This window comes from Notamacropus eugenii, chromosome 1 (genome assembly GCF_028372415.1).
Source record: "Notamacropus eugenii isolate mMacEug1 chromosome 1, mMacEug1.pri_v2, whole genome shotgun sequence".
Lineage (NCBI taxonomy): Eukaryota > Metazoa > Chordata > Mammalia > Diprotodontia > Macropodidae > Notamacropus > Notamacropus eugenii.
Window position 1 is genome coordinate 375,068,142 of NC_092872.1, and position 18,573 is coordinate 375,086,714.

An 18,573-nucleotide genomic window follows, 5' to 3' on the forward strand; every position below is an offset into this window, starting at 1 on the left:
CAAATTTAAAAATTTTGCACAAACAAAGCCAGTGCAACCAAAAATAGAAGGAAAACAGGAAACTGGGAATTTTAGTTTAAAAATCCTTCTCTTTCTCCAGCCACCTACACATAGTATGACTTTCACTAATTTCTATCTGTATGAGTAACTTTTCTAGGATAGACATGATGTAACCTAGGTCTCCTCTAGGGTTCTGTAACCTTATCCCAATAAAGTAAGATGGCTGGGATGTAATTTCTTCTAGCTCTAACATTATATGTTCTAACACTTTATATTCTAAAGTCTCATTTTCACTTCTGAAATTCTATGTTTATTTCTCCACCAGCAAATGTACTAAGTTTCATATATAATGTTTACACATACATACATAAAATAATAACAGTGTGGGTGAAAAGATTAAACTAGAAGGAAAGCAGTGAAACTGTGACATAAAACAAATTTGGTATCATTGAAAACATCACATTTAGGCTCTGACACTTCAAAGCCCTGTGAAGGGTAAGAAAAAAAGTTAATTAGGAGATTGGGGTTGGGGGGAACTCTGAAAAAAAAAAGAAATAGAGTAGTAGGCAGTGATCAGTAGAGCAAGATTTTGCATAGAAATCAAAGGACTGAAGACTTAAAGACTGTCAGATTTGGTGACTATGAGGAAATTTACTGAGCTCTGAGTGAACAGTTCCATTGGAGGGATGAAAGCAAAAACTATATTGCAAAAGGTTGCAGGGAGACCACTTACCATGAGTAAGTGGATTTGTAGGTACTTTTTAAAAAAAATCTCAAGAAAATGAGACGAGATAATGGATAGTAGCTGAATGAAGCCGAAGAATCAAGGGAAATTTGTTTTTATTTTTAATTAGATAGATGCATTTGTAGATACAATAGATGGAAAGGATCCAGTGATGGGGAAGAGACTCCCATTTGTATTGCTTCATTGATTTCTTTTCATTGGTTTTAAGTCTTACGAGACCCTGTAGTGTCCTGTGTCATAGTGCAGTCAGCCAAATATCATCTGTGAACAGGAATTGAGGACCTCACTGTCCATGTGGAATTTCTCTTTCATTTCCACTCTGTGTAATTTGAACCCTGTGGGTGAGCATATGTCTCCATGCTTTGCTTTTTGCTTGTTTATTTATAACAAAAGAATTGGTAAGCACATTTACCTTTGTGGTTTTATCTATCAAAGAATCAGTTGTATGATCTTACCAAGTGTAAGGGGAGACCTGGTTGGACTGGGCTTCACTCTCTCAAATCGAGTGCTTTTTAAGTAGTGAACAAAAAGTAACATCTTACATTCTGTATAGCTTTTACTTGTTTGTGTGACTTAAAGGTGGTCTTCTGTGGAAAATCATTCACAAAAAAACCCCCAAACACCTACCTGTTTTCTTTGGATATTTTCATAAAGATTTTATAGAGATGAGAAACTCAGCATATGGGTCAATAGTTGTTAATCTTGTTTGTGTTTGTTGGGTAGTGATAGCTTCTGCATCTAGGACCTTTTCTATTTTTTTTTTGTCATCTGCACTGCAAGATCCTTTGAAAATAGATTCCCTATAACATTCTAAATCATTGCCTCTGGCTCAAATTTCTTCTCTTTCATATTTGGTCAGGTCCAGCCCCTCTTCCTGAGTTCATTTTCTTCTGTGCCGTTTCCACTTCCATTCCCTGAGTCATTACCAAGTTTCTGCCAGCCCCTAAACAAAATGCATAATAGCTCTGGGTCATTTTCTTAGGACATTAAAGGAGAACCTGCTCACCCCAAAGCAACTTGATCCTAACCTTAAGAAAGGGAGCAGCTGCCCCCATATGTATGTGGGTGTGTGGAAAGGAGTAGGGAGAGTAATATAGGTACTCTAAGACCAGCTGAGTATTTGTTGAATGAACAACCAAATACTGTGTGGATATCTCTGTGAAGGGTTTGAAATTTCTTGTGTCTAACAGCTGGAACTCAAAGTGAGCCTACATCAAATAATCTGTCACTCATCCAAGTCTGGGAGATAATGTGGAGGATGAAATTTTTCTTTCTTTCAGGATGATGTTATCACCGTGATTAGCCGGGTTGATGAGAATTGGGCGGAAGGCAAATTAGGTGATAAAGTCGGCATCTTCCCCATCTTGTTTGTAGAGGTAAGTGATGTAGAAGCCAAATCTAAGTAAGCCCATGAAACTGCTAAATAATTGGTATAAGGCCTCATGCTAACCTTTTCCAAGAGCAGAGATGCCAAAGTAAGAATCTCTATTTAGTTCTGTCCTATTTTAGATTGAGAGTTAAAGGTAATGAAAATAGACCATTCATTCATTCAACACCAATGTATTAAGAATGTACTATGTACAGAATGAGAGGCAGTATAGTATGATGGATAGAAAGCCAGCCTTGAAGTCAAGAAGCCCTGGGTTCAAAACCTGCTTCTGATAACTGCTGTTACCCAGAGCAAGACATTTTAGCCTCTCTGTGAATTCTCTAAGCCTGTAAGTTGCAGAGAATGTGCCAACCTACATTAGTAGAGAGAGATTCCTTACCTGGCAGTTCCCTATACAAATGAAATCACCAATCCAGTCAGTCCCTGTCCTTCTGTACAAAGCAGGAGAGAGAAACAAAGACTATGAGGACATTGTCTCCGTGTTCAGGAGGCTTGCAGGCTAGTTAATACCAGGATAATTATCTATCGTTCTATTATTATACTACCACTTTCCCATCCATTATACTACATGTTTCTGTAACCCCAACATGGTTGAAAGGATTCATTCCAGAATCAAAATACAGAGGCATCTAGATGGCATAGTTGATAGAGCAGTGAATCTGGAGTCAAGAAGACTTGAGTTCAAATACAATCTCAGACACTTATTAGCTGTGTGATCCTGAGCAAGTCGTTTTAACCTCTCTCAGCCTGAGTTTCTTCATTTGTAAAATGGTATAATAATAACACTTAAATTTTTTCTGGGTTGTTGTGAGGATAAAATGAGATAATATTTATAAAGTGCTTTGCAAATTTAAACCACTTTATAAATGCTAACTGACTATTAGTAGTAGTAATAATAAAAGGGAATACAATCATTTCACTGGTAAATTATAAAAGTAGTAGCTGTTAAATTATTCCCTTTAAGGAATTTTCCCTACAGTAAAGATGAAAAAAGACACTTGAGGACACTGAAGAGGAGATGAAGCCAGAAACATTTAATGAAAGACATCATATAAACATATAGTTACAACAGTATAAGGGGCAGCAAAGTAGCACAATGGACAGTGTCAGAACTAGAGTCAGGAAAATCTGAGTTCAAATCTGGCCTCAGACTCATCCTCGCTGTGTGACCCTGGGCAAATCACTTACCCCTCTTTGCCTCAGTTTTCCTCATCTGTAAAATGAGCTGGAGAAAGAAATGGCAAACCACTCCAGTACCTTTGCTAAGGAAACTCCAAATGGGGTCATGAAGAGTCAGATGTCACTGAAAATAACTAAACAACAACTGTATATAAAACAAAAAGGGTTTTCTGGAAAGATTAGAATGGCCAGAGTGAAAAGAGATTATTCTGGGAAGATTCCCTGTCTGACTTTGAAGACAGTCTATGATCTGACCCCATTCTACCTATTTAACCCAATTTCTCACTACTCCCCAATATGAAACCCTTATTCCAATAAGGCCAGTCTCTTCATTGTTATCACCCCATTTCCACTTACCAACCCACATTTCCACATGTGCCTAATGCCACTCCCACCTATTCAACTCCTACCCATCCTTCAAAGTCCTACCCATCCCATGAAGTTTTCTCTAACAACTCTGACATCCAATGATCTGTTCCTTCTCTGAACTCTTACTCCACTTTGTCTCTATCCTCACAGTTTTGTACTAAATTATGTACTGTGTAGGATTATCTAATTTTTTCTAGTGTCCAAATCTCCAAAGGGACTAGAAAGTCTGTAAGGGTATCCTTTTCCCCCCCTAGTTCCTAGTGCAGTCCTAGATATACCATATATTCTGAATAAAGTATTTATTAGTGGTTGGTTGATCAAGCTTATTATAGGGATCACTTTTTACTTACTCCCTTTAGAATTTGAGGGATGACATAGGATACTGTAGAATCAGAAGTGGGGGTGACTTCAGAGGTCACATCTACTCTAGCCCTGATCAAAACAACACTCCTCTTTGCAACATCTCCAAGTAGATATCTGATCCTTCAGATTCACCTTGAAGAACTTTCAGTGGTAGGGAACTCAAGACACAATTGTCTGGTAACCTGTTCTTTTGGATAGCTCAAATTGTTAAGGTTTCTTTATATTAAGCTAAAATCCGCTTCTCTGAAATTTTCCCCATTGGTCCTAGCTTACACACTGAAACCAAGCAAAAGAAGTCTTATTCCTCTTCATATTCCTTCAGATACTAAGGACAGTTTTAATGTCTTTATTCACTCTTATTTTCTTCAGGCTTAATGTCCCCAGTAACCTCAACTAATCATCATGCACCCTGGCTTCTTGTCTTTAGCCTCTACTTTGCTCATCACTGGATTCTTTGCACTGCATTTCTGCCCACTAACATCTTCCTCCTTTCAGCTCTCCTGTATAACACACAGTAAATACTTGTAAGTAAGTGCTTATTGATTGATTTACCTATTTATTGTCTTCCTCCACTAGAATAAAAGCTTCTTCAGGGTAGGGGCTTTCTTGTTTATTTATGTATTGTCTCTCCAGTGCTTGGCACATAGTAAATACTTAATAAATGACTATTTTTTTCTATAGTATTCCCCCTTCTATAATTCTAGTAACTTGTCCCTTTTTTTGAAAGTGAGAAAAATCTTTTTAAAGGAATATTTTATTTTCTTCCCAATTACATATAAAAAAACAATTTTAACCTTTTTTAAAAAAAATTTTGAGTTCCAAATTCTGTCCTTCCCTTCTTCCTCTATCCTCTCCCTGATATGGTAAGCGTCTGATATAGATTATACACGTGTGATCATGTAAAAGCATATTTCCATATTAGTCATTTTGTGGAAGAAAACTCAAACTAAAAAAAGAATGTAAGTGGAAAATAGTATGCCTTGATCTATATTCAGACACCATCAGTTCTTTCTCTGGAGGTGGTAGTAACTTATCTAAAAGAGAATTTTAGCTATAGCTTGTTCTTGGTCAACCAATGCTGAATCTTCACTGTTTCCTTTTCTAAATGTTTACAATCCACCCCTTGAATAATATCTTCTTGATTACTTTATACAGAGACTTACCTCATGTTCCCCAAATGAAGAACATCATAGAGCTAATCATCAGTCTTTGAAATCTTATCATTGGAAAGGTTTACATTTTATAATCATTTTTATGTTCTCCTTCCCTCCAAAATCAGTAATTGGAAGGACACCCAAAGAAATAATCAAACTAGGCATATCTCTATTTGTTCTTATAATTAGCAGAAAGATGTGTATTACTGAGTGTATTACTATGTTCAGAGATTAAGATTTTTAAAAATACTTGAAATCTAAACAGAGCAAAGTAGTTCTTACATTTGACTCCTGTCATTACTTAGTTAAAGCTAGAACTTACTGAAAATTTTTCAAATAAACTTTGAATTACCCATATCATTAAAGACATTTAGAAGGAAACATTGATTTCTTGTGAAGAACTTTTGGCAAAAGCCAGGTTTGGTTTGTTTTTTTTTTTTTTCTATTTATCATTTTCAGAGTTGTACCTGAATGAGAAAGGGGAAATTCAAAATCTGGAACCTAAGTGCTATCTTATTAGGACACCATCTCCAATAGATTCTGTGTCATTCTCTTAGTCAGGGATAGTTCTAATTTTTGTCTTTGTATCTCAGCACATAATGGACCATTAATAAATGCTTGTCAAATTTAATTTAATATATTACTGTTTCTGAGTTCATTGAACCTAAAAGATTTTTTTCAGATGAGTAGCTAAATACCTAAGAGCTCTACAATTCTCCCAGCTGGTGTAATTGTTCCCTTTGGATGACAAAATAGACAAAGCCCAGAGTTTTGTACTACTCTTGCCCTGTAAGGGATTATTGTAGGCCTTACCTAGAATCTTTAAATCTGCGAGGAAGGACTTGATTTCTCCAGTTGTAGTCTTACTTCAGATGGAAATGAGCTTGATCAATTAAATTCAATAATGACGGAATGGCCGACTGGTGCCTAGAACAGAGAGGACTCTGTCATCCCCTCAAAGAGCTTAGAATTTAACTTGGGAGGCATGACTCATAAAGAGTAAATAGTAAAATAACATTCCAGCACACTGTATGATTAAGTACCCAAATGATTGATAGTATTATGGTCTTTCAGAGAAAATTAAAAAAAAACAACCGATGAGTTTGAGTAGAGAAGGTTTCATAGAAATGGTTTCATACTTAAGTTGGATCTTGAAGAATGGGTAGATTAAGGATAAGCTGAGAAAAGGCAGTGTTCTAGGTGTGGGGAACAACAGGATTCAATAGAGAAGATTTTAGCCACCACCCAAAAAGAGGCCAGTACATATGTGCATGGTCTAAGTCAAGAGACAGAATAACAATTACAATAAATTTTTATTAAGTATCTGTTATATATGAAGTAACTGTGCTTGAGTTGAATAACACTTGGTCCTTCACTTCTTATAGCTTACAATCTAATAACAAGGAAATATCACCTATTTGAGAACATTTTTATTGTACCACATCAGTGAGGGAATCCATAGTTACAAATTGGCAAATTGATCATTTTACTTTCATAATAACATTTACCTCTGTTTCTGTGAATCTGGGGTATCTGTTTGGTTATCTGCTTTTGAAAGCTATTGTACCATTGCTCTGTGGTCTATAGGATTGCCAGTAGTGTCTACACTGAAGAAGAGGAAGGACTTTAGCAATGGCATGCCCGTAGTAACTCTGCCCAAGATTTGGGAAATGGGAATTGATCCAGCCTGCTGTTTGAAAGTTGTCCAACACTAACTCCATCTCTGCAAAAATTAATATCATAGCTTCTTATATCTAGAGTTAGAAGAGAATGTAGAGGTTATCTCTCTAAATACATACACCCCTTAAGTTACAGATGAAGAAACTGAAGCAAAATGAATTGACAAAAATGACAGTCAGGATTTGAACTTGGATGCTAACTCCATATTCAGGTCTCTAAATTCAGTATTGTTTCTGCAGTACCAAGCTGCCTAGTTCCAGGATCAAACACACAGATTTGCTATACTTATCTAGATAGAGCCTAAATATGAGTATAAACACTGTTGGTATGATAGTAGGGAACAGAATCCCAGGAATTTATATCACTGGAGTAAAAGGAACCAATTCATAGAATTCCAAAAGTTATCCTTGAGTTCAAATAGCTTAACATTGACTTGGATGGAATTATTTATAGAGACTAGCCCAGTAAGTCCTAAAGGTCTTACATTTGAGCTTAACATGACAGAACCACAGTTTTCATTGGATCGTTTGTATTTCAGCCAAACCTCACTGCAAGACATCTACTAGAGAAGGGTAAAAACCATCGGTCATCCCACATAAAGAGTATGTCCCTGAGATCCTCTTCTCCTAGAAGCAAAGTGGCAGAAACACCAGCTTTCAATCGGGTCATAGAATCCAGGAGGAAGAACCCAAGACAATTCTCCATCATGACAGCTTTGAATACCCTCAACAGAATGGTCCATTCTCCCACAGGGCAACAGATGGTGGAAATCAGCTCCCCTGTGCTCATCAGCTCCAGCAATCCTTCTGTGGCAGCTCAGAATTTTGAGAAGGTAGAGCTCTCACCTAACAGCCCTGTACAGGTAAGAAAACACATTTGACATTTTAAACTAGGGGCAGACTTGAACTTTAGGAAATGATTTATGTAATGTCATGTTTGTTTCTTATTTAATATAGTGGTTCCCATCCTATTCAGGCATGAGGGCCCCTTTCTAATGTTGAAAGATATCTGTAGACTAACACATTTTAGTAGTTGTACTGTTGGTATCCATTGATTGACCAAATGGGTACTGACAAAAAACTACCCTAAATTCAATAATGCTTTTTCTTTTCATTTTAATTTTTTTAACTTAAGCACCAAAAAAGATAATTTCCATACACAGAGTTTATAAACTCATGAGTCTCCATTTCATACTGCTTCCTTTTTTAAAGTATAAAATAAATTCTGTGTGCTACTTTCAAAACTATTTTCCTTGTTTTCCTTCCTAATTTCCCTTCTGTTCTCTTCTGTGCATTTCAAAAAAATGTTTCAATGGACTTTTTTTTTTGCATCACTGTTGGTAATCCCATCTTCTCCTGACATTTTCTCCACAATTAACCAAGGGAAAGAAATAAAGACAGAAAAATGCCCTTGTAACAAATAAGCATAGTGAAGCACAATGCTACTAACCTTTTTAAAATTGTTCTCCTACTCATTTCTCTCTGTATCAGTTTATACTGCTCAGGATTTTCTGAAATTGTCTCATAATTTTTTACAGTGAAATATTATTTGATCACATTCAAATGCCAGAATTTGCTCATCCATTTCTCAGTTGTCTAAGAAGCAGCCTAAAACACCCCCTTAGATTCTAGTCATTCTCTTTTTCCTCCCTTTTAATCCGTGCTTCAGGATAAAGAGGCTTATTTTGATTGTAATTATTCTGTCCATGATATTCTTCTTCCACTTAACTTCTTATCACTTATTTCCCTGTTTAATTTCAAAATTTCTATGCCAAAAAATCTTTGTGTGCATGTGTGTGTGGGGGGGGGAGGTGTTCAACCTTTATTTGTCCACTCAGATAAGAGTGAGATTCATCTGATGCACATGCTTGCCACCTTTTCCTCTATATTTGTATATTCTTATCACGCAATCCAGTTATGAGAAATAGCAAGTTCTACCCCCTTCTTCCTCCTTTCTATATTAGTGTATTCCTTGTATCCTTCTTTCTCTTTTTCCTCTTAAAAATCCTCAGAACATAACCAATACATGTTTAGGTCCTCTATTTTTCTTATTTAAACTGCCTCAATCCCCTCTGAAGACTTAAGGTTCTAAAAGGACCCTTTTTTCTTCTCTCTCTATTAGAACGTTGGCACATTATACAGCTCTGACAATTGTTCAAATAAATTTATCTTTCTCATCCTCTGGATTTTTGTATTTATATTGCAAAGTTCCTACTCTGGTCTGGTCTTTTCATTAGAAATCCTTCATATTCTTCTATTCTACTAAGGGTCCATTCTTACCCTGTAGAATTATACTCTGCTTTTCAGGTTAAGATATTCTTAGTTGTACATATGCATCTTCTTTCTTTCAGAATATTATATTCCATGATCTCTTCTCATTTATAGTTGAAACCACTAGGTCTTGTGTGATGCTGACTGTGATCCTTTAGTTTTTAAGCTGCTCCTTTCTGAATATTTGTAGTACTTTTTCTTTGATTTGGGAGTTCTAGATTTTGTTTATTACATACCTGGGAAATTTTCATTTATGATTTCTTGATACATATGGCACAGGCTTTTATTAATCATGGTTTTCAGGGGGTTCAGTGATTCTTAAAGTATCTTTTCTTCATTTGTTTTCCTGGTCAGTTGTTTTTCATGTCAAATAGCTTACATTTTCTTCTGTTTTTTTATCTCTTGATGTTGTTCTAAACATCTTGCTGTCTCTTGGGGTCATTGATTTCTGTTTTGTCTATTCTAGTTTTCAAAGAGTCCTTTACTTGGGTAAAGTTCACAACTTTCTCTTCTAAACTATTTGTTCATATTCCAATTCTGTTCTCTAGAGCTATTGTTTTTTTTTTAATCTCTTGCTTTATTTCTTCTAGAAATTCATGCACCCATGTGGAAAATCCTTTTTTGTCCCCTTTGACACTCTACTTGCAGTTATTATAGATCTACTTTCTCCTTCAGGAAGTTCTTTAGATTTGCAATAATTTTTTATACTGGTTAGTGGTTTTCTTGTTGTTTTTGTCTCTCTACCTTTAGTTCCTGAATTAGGACTTTATGCCAGGGCCAAACTCTTACCCCTACAACAGTTTTGAGTGGGATGTTCAGTCTGGAAAGCCCTTTGTCACCTAGGTTCTTATGTTGATCACCTCCTACAGTTAGCTCCTGTCAACTCCAACCCCCAGATCTTTGAGGTTTGAAGTGCTGGATTATCAGGGGTCTTTCTAGTATTTCTGAACAGAGTGCGCAGGACCTCAGAGTTCCTAGGCTCAGAGTGTCCCAGTCTCAGAGCTACTAAATAGCATGTTGGTCACTTTTGCACTATTTCCCTACATTTCCACTTTCTGTGCCTCTTTCTGGGACCTTCTGACTATCTGGAGGTTTTTTGGGGGGAGCCTTTGACTCTTGTTATCTCCAGACACATAGCCTTGCATACAACATGCAACTTTGGTCATGCTGGTGCTAACCTTTCTGGAAGAGCTCCCTTCCCAATCACACTCAGGCTTCTGGCTGACCTCTTATGCAGATCTGAGATGGAAGATATCACTTAATGTCAATTTTCATTGGATTTCTTGATCATTTTTTTCATCTAATTCAAACTTCAGGATTTTGCTGAAGTGGGTATGTGGAAAATGGTCATTCTGCCTCACATTCAGGCATCCATCTTTGTTTTTCAATCAGTTTGTATGTTTTTAATTATAACAGCATCCACTCATTTTTGAAAAACAGTAATAAATATGTGTGAGATACATTATTTATTCAGTCCTCAAAATGACAGTGCTCGGCACATGTAGAATGTAAAATCCCTTTACAACAGCCCTTTAGCTCATGGTCTATAGATTCATTTTTCACTTCTTTAAAAGATCTATAATTTGGGTGTAGATAATTCTCTCTATGGATGCAGAAGATGGACACTATTCTTTGCCTTAGTAAACAGGCTTATGAATTGCTACAGCCAAAACAAAAATATCCTCACCTGTGATAAGCTTCCAGAGATGAGCTTTAAGATAGCTAGGCTGATCTGATGACGGACTTCTACAGGCTTTCTATCTTGATTAGGGACTTTGCAGAGTTTGTCCTGTGCTGACATAGTCTTCACCGAGCCAAGGTCTTCTCCAAGCCAGTGTCCCTTCTGACTAGAGCCAGAAAACATCTCAGAAATCATCCTGTTCAAATAACAACCACACAAGAGCTCACTCACAGCCTCAATTTACACAAATGAAACATTTGGGCAGCTAAGTGGCATAAAGTGGATAAAGTGCTAGGCTTGGAATCAGGAAGACCTAAATTAAAGTACTACTTTGGACACTTAATAGATGTGTGACTCTAGACCAATTGTTTCACCTCTCTCAGACTCAGTTTTATCATCAATAAGATGGGGATAATAAATAGCACCTACCCAGTAGGCTTCATGTGGGGACCAAATAAGATAACATGTGTAAAGGACTTTGCAAACCTTAAGCACTATATAAATGCTAGCAAATATTTTTATTAGGTACAATGAAAAGCAAGTCCATGTGTCGTAGATTACCGAAATAATATAATGAAGGGTCATATTTTAGGAAAAGGACAGATGAGTGTGGACTGGAGTTTTCAGAGAAGGCAACATTCATGAAGAAGGTGGAGTTTAAGGTGGCTCCTGAAGGCTTGGTAAGATTTAGATAGAAAGAAACATATATAATTGGCATTTTTTATCTTAGTTTTGCTTTTGGCATCTCACAAAGAAGGATGAATACAAGCTAGAAAGGGGTTTAAAAGGGGAGAAAGCACAATCCATTGAGTTAGTCAATAAAAAAGTTCCAAAAAAGGTGAGATTGAAGGGGAAGGGCTTGGATGCAGTAACATATAATAGCTTATATTTGTAGTGTATAATGCATTCCAGTCACAAAGTGCATTTCAGGGCCATGAAGGAGCCCTGGATCTGAAGACAGAAGGCCTGGGTTCAAATCCCAGCTCTACCATGGGAGATCTTGAGCAAGCCTTTTCTACTTTCTGAGTCTCAGTTTCCTCATCTATAAAATATGAAAGTTAGACCAAATGACCACAAAGGTCCCAACAAATTCTAAATATGTTATTCTGTGCTCTTTAAAATGATGGAGTTGGAATAAATGTCTTCTAAGGCCACCTAAGTTCCCAAACACTCTGTGTGTGTGTGTGTGCGCGCGCGTGTGTGAATGTCTCTAATTATTCAGACATCTTTGAGCTGGAACAATTATTATTACTACCATTTTACAAAGGAGAAAACTCCCTATTCTAAATGTAGCATTCAATCACTAGGCTATTCCAGAGGAAGGATTCTTAACTTCAGCTCCACAGGCCTCCAAGGGGTATGTTGATAGATTTCAAGGGGTCCATGAACTTGGATGGAAAAAAATTTATAACTTTATTTTCACTGCTCTCTAATTGATATTTAGCATTTTCTTCTGTTATGAATTTTTTTTTCAATCTGAAAAGGGGTCCATAATCTCCCAAAGGTTAGGAATCCTTGGTTTTGAAAGAGATAAGATTGGTGGGAGATTACATTAGGAATACAGGACAGTGTGCCAGAAACTTAGCATGGGAGAATAATACGATGCTGGTTGGCCTTGGCTACGGAAGAGAGCGTGTAGGAGAATAGGGGAGATGAACAAGCAGGCAGGAAGTATAATGTAGGCAGAGCAAAGAACACAATTCCTATTCAAAGGCTTATTATGAAAAGGTCTGAGTGATTACAACTCAGTTTAATATAGGGCTACCTAAAAGGTTATAAACCAGAGGGGGCAGATAGTAAAGCAGCCCAGGAGCCGAAATCTGTCTTATAGCAGGTGCTTATTTAGGTTGAAAGGCAGTTTGGAAGATGAAAGAGTAGATTGATGAGACCAAGTAATTAAGAAGTGAATTGCATGCTGGGAATTCTACTGCAAACATTCTTTTTAGCTGCGCAGGTAGCAACCTGAAAAGCCAAAACTTGGCTTGTACTGATTTTTTAAAGGAGCTATAAATCTTGTTTCTAAACATGAATCTCTACCTTGGGATTAAACAGTTTAACTGAGCTCTAATCCCTTTTTAACAAGACAAGAAAGAGGAGAAAGTCAAGGACTTCTCTGAGACTAAAATGTTATTAGAAATAGTGCAACAGTTCTTTTCTTGCTCTATAGTTAAGGTCTAAGTTGGGGACAAGGAAAGGAAGGGAGTACACATTTATTAAGTGTCTGCTATGTGCCAGGCACTGTGCTAAGTGATCTCATTCAATCCTTACAACAACCCTTGGACATAGATAGCGTTATTATTCCCTTTTTACAGCTGAAGATACTGAGGCATTCAGAGGTTAAGTGACTTGCCCAGGTCATATAACTAGGAAGTATCTGATGCTGGATTTGAACTCAGGTCTTCCTGACTCCAGGCCCAGTGTTCTGCCCAGTGTGCCACGTACCTGCATGGTTAAGTAGGAGTAAGTCTGAAAAATCGGGGATGGGAGAGAGTGGAGGGGTGGGGTTGGTTAATGAACTGAAAGGTCGATATAAGTCAATAGAAGCTGACTACTCCTGCCATTTTAACCCTCTCTATAGCATATCACTCAGCCCCTATACCTCCCCACACACACACAACATTCCCCCTCCAATAACACAGACCCAAACATACATTTTCTCTGTATATACATACACATACTTTCCCCTCTATAAAGTAACATTCTTTCTGTTGTTGTTGTTAATGATTTTTTAAAACTTCATTTCCCAATAAAACTCCTCACACAAAAATGACCCATCTTTTGTAAAAAAGAATCACAATTAAGCAAAAGAAATTGACACATTGATCTTATCTGACATCAAATGCTCTAGTCTGTTACATACCTGTAGACCATCATTTCTGTATCAAAAGAAGGAAGATGTCTCCGTCAGCCCTCTGCAATCAACATTGATCAATACATGAATCTGAGTTTTGATGGCTTTTAGAATGACTAAATCAGTGATTTAGAAAAAATATGTAGATATAGTTTGCCTAGATTTTAGTAAAATATTTAATAAAGTAACTCATGTTATTCTCATAGAAAAGATGGAGAGAATTCAAAACTATTAAGAGTAGTCTTTAATAAATTTAAGGATGTGGTGGAGCCAACTCAAACCAGCTGATGAAAGCTGAATGTTCAGTTTGCAGTGTGAGCATTTGCACCTTGGAAATAAGCAAAGCTATAAATCAGGGCTTGATTTATTATTTCTTAATTGTCTAAACGTAAGAAAGTGACAGAGAAAATATTATGCGAATTATACTTAAAAGTATGTCTTGCATCCATTTTCTTTGTTTGCTTTAGAAATCCAGTTGTTAAACATTTACCAGCCCATACCCCTGCCCAGATCGTGGATGTTAGCTTAGTAGGAGGTCTCCAGTAGAACTGCTCTGTGCTGTTAAACATTTTTTTTTCAGTAACTTGGATAATAGGATCCTCCTTAAATTTACAATGATATATACCAGAAGAGATGGCTAATGAACAGGATAATAGATTCAGGATTCAGAAAAATCTTAGTAGGCTAGAATATTGTACCAAACCTAATAAGATGAAATGTATAGGGATAAATGGAAAGTCTTACACTTTGTTTCAAGAAATCAATGCTATAAGTACAAGATGGGAGAGACATCATCATCATCGTCATCATCATGACAGCCAGCATTTATATAGTACCTACTATGTGCCAGACACTGAGCTAAAGATAAGTATCACTTCATTTAGTAGGTTCTATTATTATAGCCATTTTACAGATAAAGAAACTGAAGTAATCAGAGGTTAAGTGATCTGCTCAGGTTTACACAGCAAGTAGCAAGCATCTACAGCTGGATTTGAACTCAGGTCTTCCTAACTTCAAGCCTAGTGCTCTCTCCACTCCATTACTTATCTGCATGATTATGTAGGAATATGTCTGAATAAAGTCTTGGGGTTTTAATGGACTGAAAGTATAATTTAAGGCAATAGTCCAATATGGTCCCCAAGAATGCAGTTTCCAGGGATAAATAAATGATGATCCTTCTATTCACTGACCTGGTCAGACCACATTGACTTATAATGTTGTTAGTTCTTGGTGTCATGTGTGTGTGTTCATCCTTCATTGTCAAAGAAGACCACACCATCAGAGAAATGATGACATGACTTGCACTTGACTTTGTTTTTGAGTGAGGGAGGGCTGTGCAGGTCACCAGCCTCACTTCTCCTCCTGGGCCATGTGGATCCAGTGACCAGATATTCATCAGGATATCAGAAGATGACCCAGGATGAGGCGATTGGGGTTAAGTGACTTGCCCAAGGTCACACAGCTAGTGAGTGTCAAGTGTCTGTGGTGAGATTTGAACTCAGGTCCTCCTGACTCCTACACTGGTGCTCTATCAACTGCACCACCTGGCTGCCCCTTCTTGGTGTCATATTATAGGAAGGATATTGATAACCAGATAGATGAAGGGCCTCAAGTCCATGACTCATGTGGATCCATTGAAAAAACTGGGGATGTTTTGTCTGAAGAAGAGGAGACTTAGGGACATGATGGCTGTCTCCAGATACTGAAAAGCTGTCATGTGAAAGTAGGACTAAAAATAATAACAAATTTTTAAAAAGAAAGTAGGATTAATTTTTCACTCTTTAACCCAGAGGGCAGAACTAGGAACAACAGAGGTTACAAAGAGGAAATTTATCCTTGATGTAAGAACATACTTCTTCCCAGTGAAAACTACCCTCAAAATAGTGCGTTACCTATCAGTGAAGGTCTTAAGGCAAAAACTGGAGGATCATGGATTGCAGAGGAGTTCTTGTTCAGCCATTGGTCGGATGAGTGGCCTCTGAGGTCCCTGAGAACTCTGGGAATCTGTGTTTTTTTCCTTTACAGTATTGTAGTCACTGTATATATTGTTGTCTTCATTCTGTTTCTGTTCACTCTGCATCTGTTCATAGAAGTGTAGATACACTTTTCCTAAAAGCACAAACACATGACTTTCCTCCCCCACACATACACAGATATGGGCATCCATGAACATATTTCCATTCATGCATACACAGTCGTCGTCCCCCATACACATCTTGCAGAGAGAGAGAAATGGAAAGTTCTTCTTGAGTCATGGGTGGAGGCTTTATGATTCATAATTAAAACAGGGAGAAACAATGCACCTTGTAATTCTTCCTTTATAGATCCTGCAGGAGGGTGTGAACAAAAAGTTCTGAGCCCACTTCGTAGGAAGGATATCACTCACACAAAATTTTATTCTCCAGAAGTCTGACTAATAGAGTGGTTTTTTTTTTAATTTCTCTACACTTTTCAATCTTTTTTTCTGGTAATTTGCTTAATCTATAGAGAGAGTATACTAGAACAAGAAATTCTGGTTTGATTCAGAGCATGTCTGATACTTTCATAACATAAAAGTACATGACTAGAAGAACCCAACCCCACAATATTGATACTATACTCTGCACCCTGTCAGTAGTAGATTATAAGTGTTACCACCTGTTTGTCTAAATATCAGTGAAATAATTAAAAACTGTTCTTATTTCATCTAAAGTAGAGCCAAAAGTCAAACAAAGTCAAGGAGTCTAATAACTTCTCTGGGTCAGTTTCCTCATCTGTACAAATAAAGGGCTAAACTAATTGACCCTCCAAGTTCTCTTCCTGCAGTAATGGGAGCCAATATTTATATAGCACTTTAAAGTTTGCAAAACGTTTTCTACCATTGCCCCATTTAGTCCTCACAACCATCCTGTAAAGTAGGTGGCAGAGGTATTATCATCTGACAGTACTAAGTATGTAGGGGATTGCTGATTTTGCAGCTCAGTGGTGGAGTAGATAGAATACTTGGCTTGGAGTCACAAAGATTTTTCTTCATGAGTTCAAATCCAGCCTCAGACATTTACTAGCTGCGTGACCCTGGGCAAGTCACTTAACCCTGAAGAAACCCTTGGTTTCTTCATCTGTAAAATGATCTGGAGAGTGCAAACCATTCCAGTATCTTTGTTAAGTGACTTGCCAGGGTCCAACAGCCAGTAAGCGTCTGAGACCACCTTTGAACTCAGGAAGATGAGTCTTTCTGACTCCAAGCCCAGTGCTCTATCCATTGCACCACCTAGGTGCCCAACAATAACAACAACATTGAACTAGTCCCTTCTCTACATGTATTCACACTACAGAGCAACCTTAGGATGCCACAGCCCAGAATGGCTCTGCCCATCTGTTCTTCTGAGCCTCCTTTGATTTCCTGGGTAGTAAGTTGGACCTATGGCTCTAAGATACAGTAGGCAGATATTTATGGACTCTTCTTTTTCATTTTCCCTCACCTATCCCCCCACAAAATAGTTTTCCCTGGGAGAAAAGGGGGTCCCAGATGTATCTCAAGACTTTGCAGGCATGCCAGGAATCAAGTTTTGACAGCTCCACCAGTTGGAAAAAAACAGAAGACATTTTGGGGACTTCCAAAGCATGTAAAGTATGAGAACATCCTTCCGACTCTTTTCTACTTTTAAGAGAAGCAACAAAGAGATTTGAGCCAAATTAGGGTCCTCTTTGAAATCTGGTATCCCTCTGGTATATGTACTAGAGCAGTCCTGGGGTCCTTAGAGCCAGCTGCAAAGAAAATTGTGAAGTCTATGAAGTTTGTCTTTCTTTCCAAAAGGTCCTTCCTTTTGCCTTCCCCCTCCATGAGGTCCTCTTCTCTCCTTTTACTCTTTCCCATGGTCCCCTGTTCTGTCCCTCCTTGATTCATATCTGCTCTTACCCAAGTATCCAATGTGAATTATTTGTGCTTCTTTGTGGACTCGTCACTAGGTTACCTCTCTCCAGAAGTGTTTATTTTTCAAAATTGATCTCTGATTGTGAAATGAAAGCCTTTGTCCTGTTCAAGGCCTTTCAGACATCTGTGAAGAGGGAAGGACTTACTTTGGCGGAGAGGTGAGAAGAAGGGCCTTCCTGATGCCCCCAAAGTCCCATCGTTCAGGTAGCTGTCTGCCTAGGGGTAAGGCCAGCCCTTAAATGATCACCATAGATTGGATATGCCTTTATTCACATTGAATCACATCATGCAAAATAATGATTTTACTCTATCATTATGTGTCTCTGTCAGTGGGAAGATTCACTCCTCACCTCAAGATATATCTCTGGCTAGACATAGGGCACTATTTTGGGTGGTTGATATACCAAGGTAGAGTACTAGATTTGGAATTACACTTTCAAATCCTGTTTCTGTGACTTGCTAGCTATGTTACCAGGAGTAAGTCACTTAAACTCTTGGAGCCTCAGTTTCCTCATCTATAAAATGAGAATCTTAGTACCTTGAGCACATGGTGGTTCTAAAGATCAAATGAGATAAGGTTTATAAAACACTACATAAAGGTCATTTATAGCTTTATAGTGCTATGTAAAACAGGGGTGCTAGAAAATAATTCAGGATCAAACTTTAGGAGTCAAGATCAAACTTGGATCTATGGGAAGCATTAATGGGGAATTTTAGATAGGTAGGTAGGAGCTAACTAAATTCAACTTCAGGGGAACCATTAAGATAAAAAACCTACCTTCTTGTTTAGAAAGAATTCCCTAGATGCTGAAAGTCATGACATGGGACATGAATTAAAAGTAATTTTTTATAACCGTCACTAAGGATAGGCAAAGAATTGCATTGTCCGCCTTGTAACTGAGATATGATTGTATTTGCAGTTATAAAACCTTATTTCCAACATTCTGTATAATCTGAGTGTCTTGCCCAAGACCACAC

At 37.6% G+C, this 18,573-nt stretch overlaps 1 protein-coding gene across 5 annotated transcripts in view; it reads left to right on the plus strand.

The window, feature by feature from the left end:
* Positions 1-18,573, plus strand: part of SH3RF2 (SH3 domain containing ring finger 2) — a 167,010-nt gene that overhangs the window by 73,920 nt on the left and 74,517 nt on the right. For all 5 annotated transcript variants that reach the window (XM_072630651.1, XM_072630652.1, XM_072630653.1 and 2 more), the window contains 2 exons: positions 2,026-2,121; positions 7,419-7,742. In XM_072630651.1, coding sequence (XP_072486752.1) covers positions 2,026-2,121; positions 7,419-7,742 — 420 coding nt within the window. The remainder of the gene's footprint in view (positions 1-2,025; positions 2,122-7,418; positions 7,743-18,573) is intronic.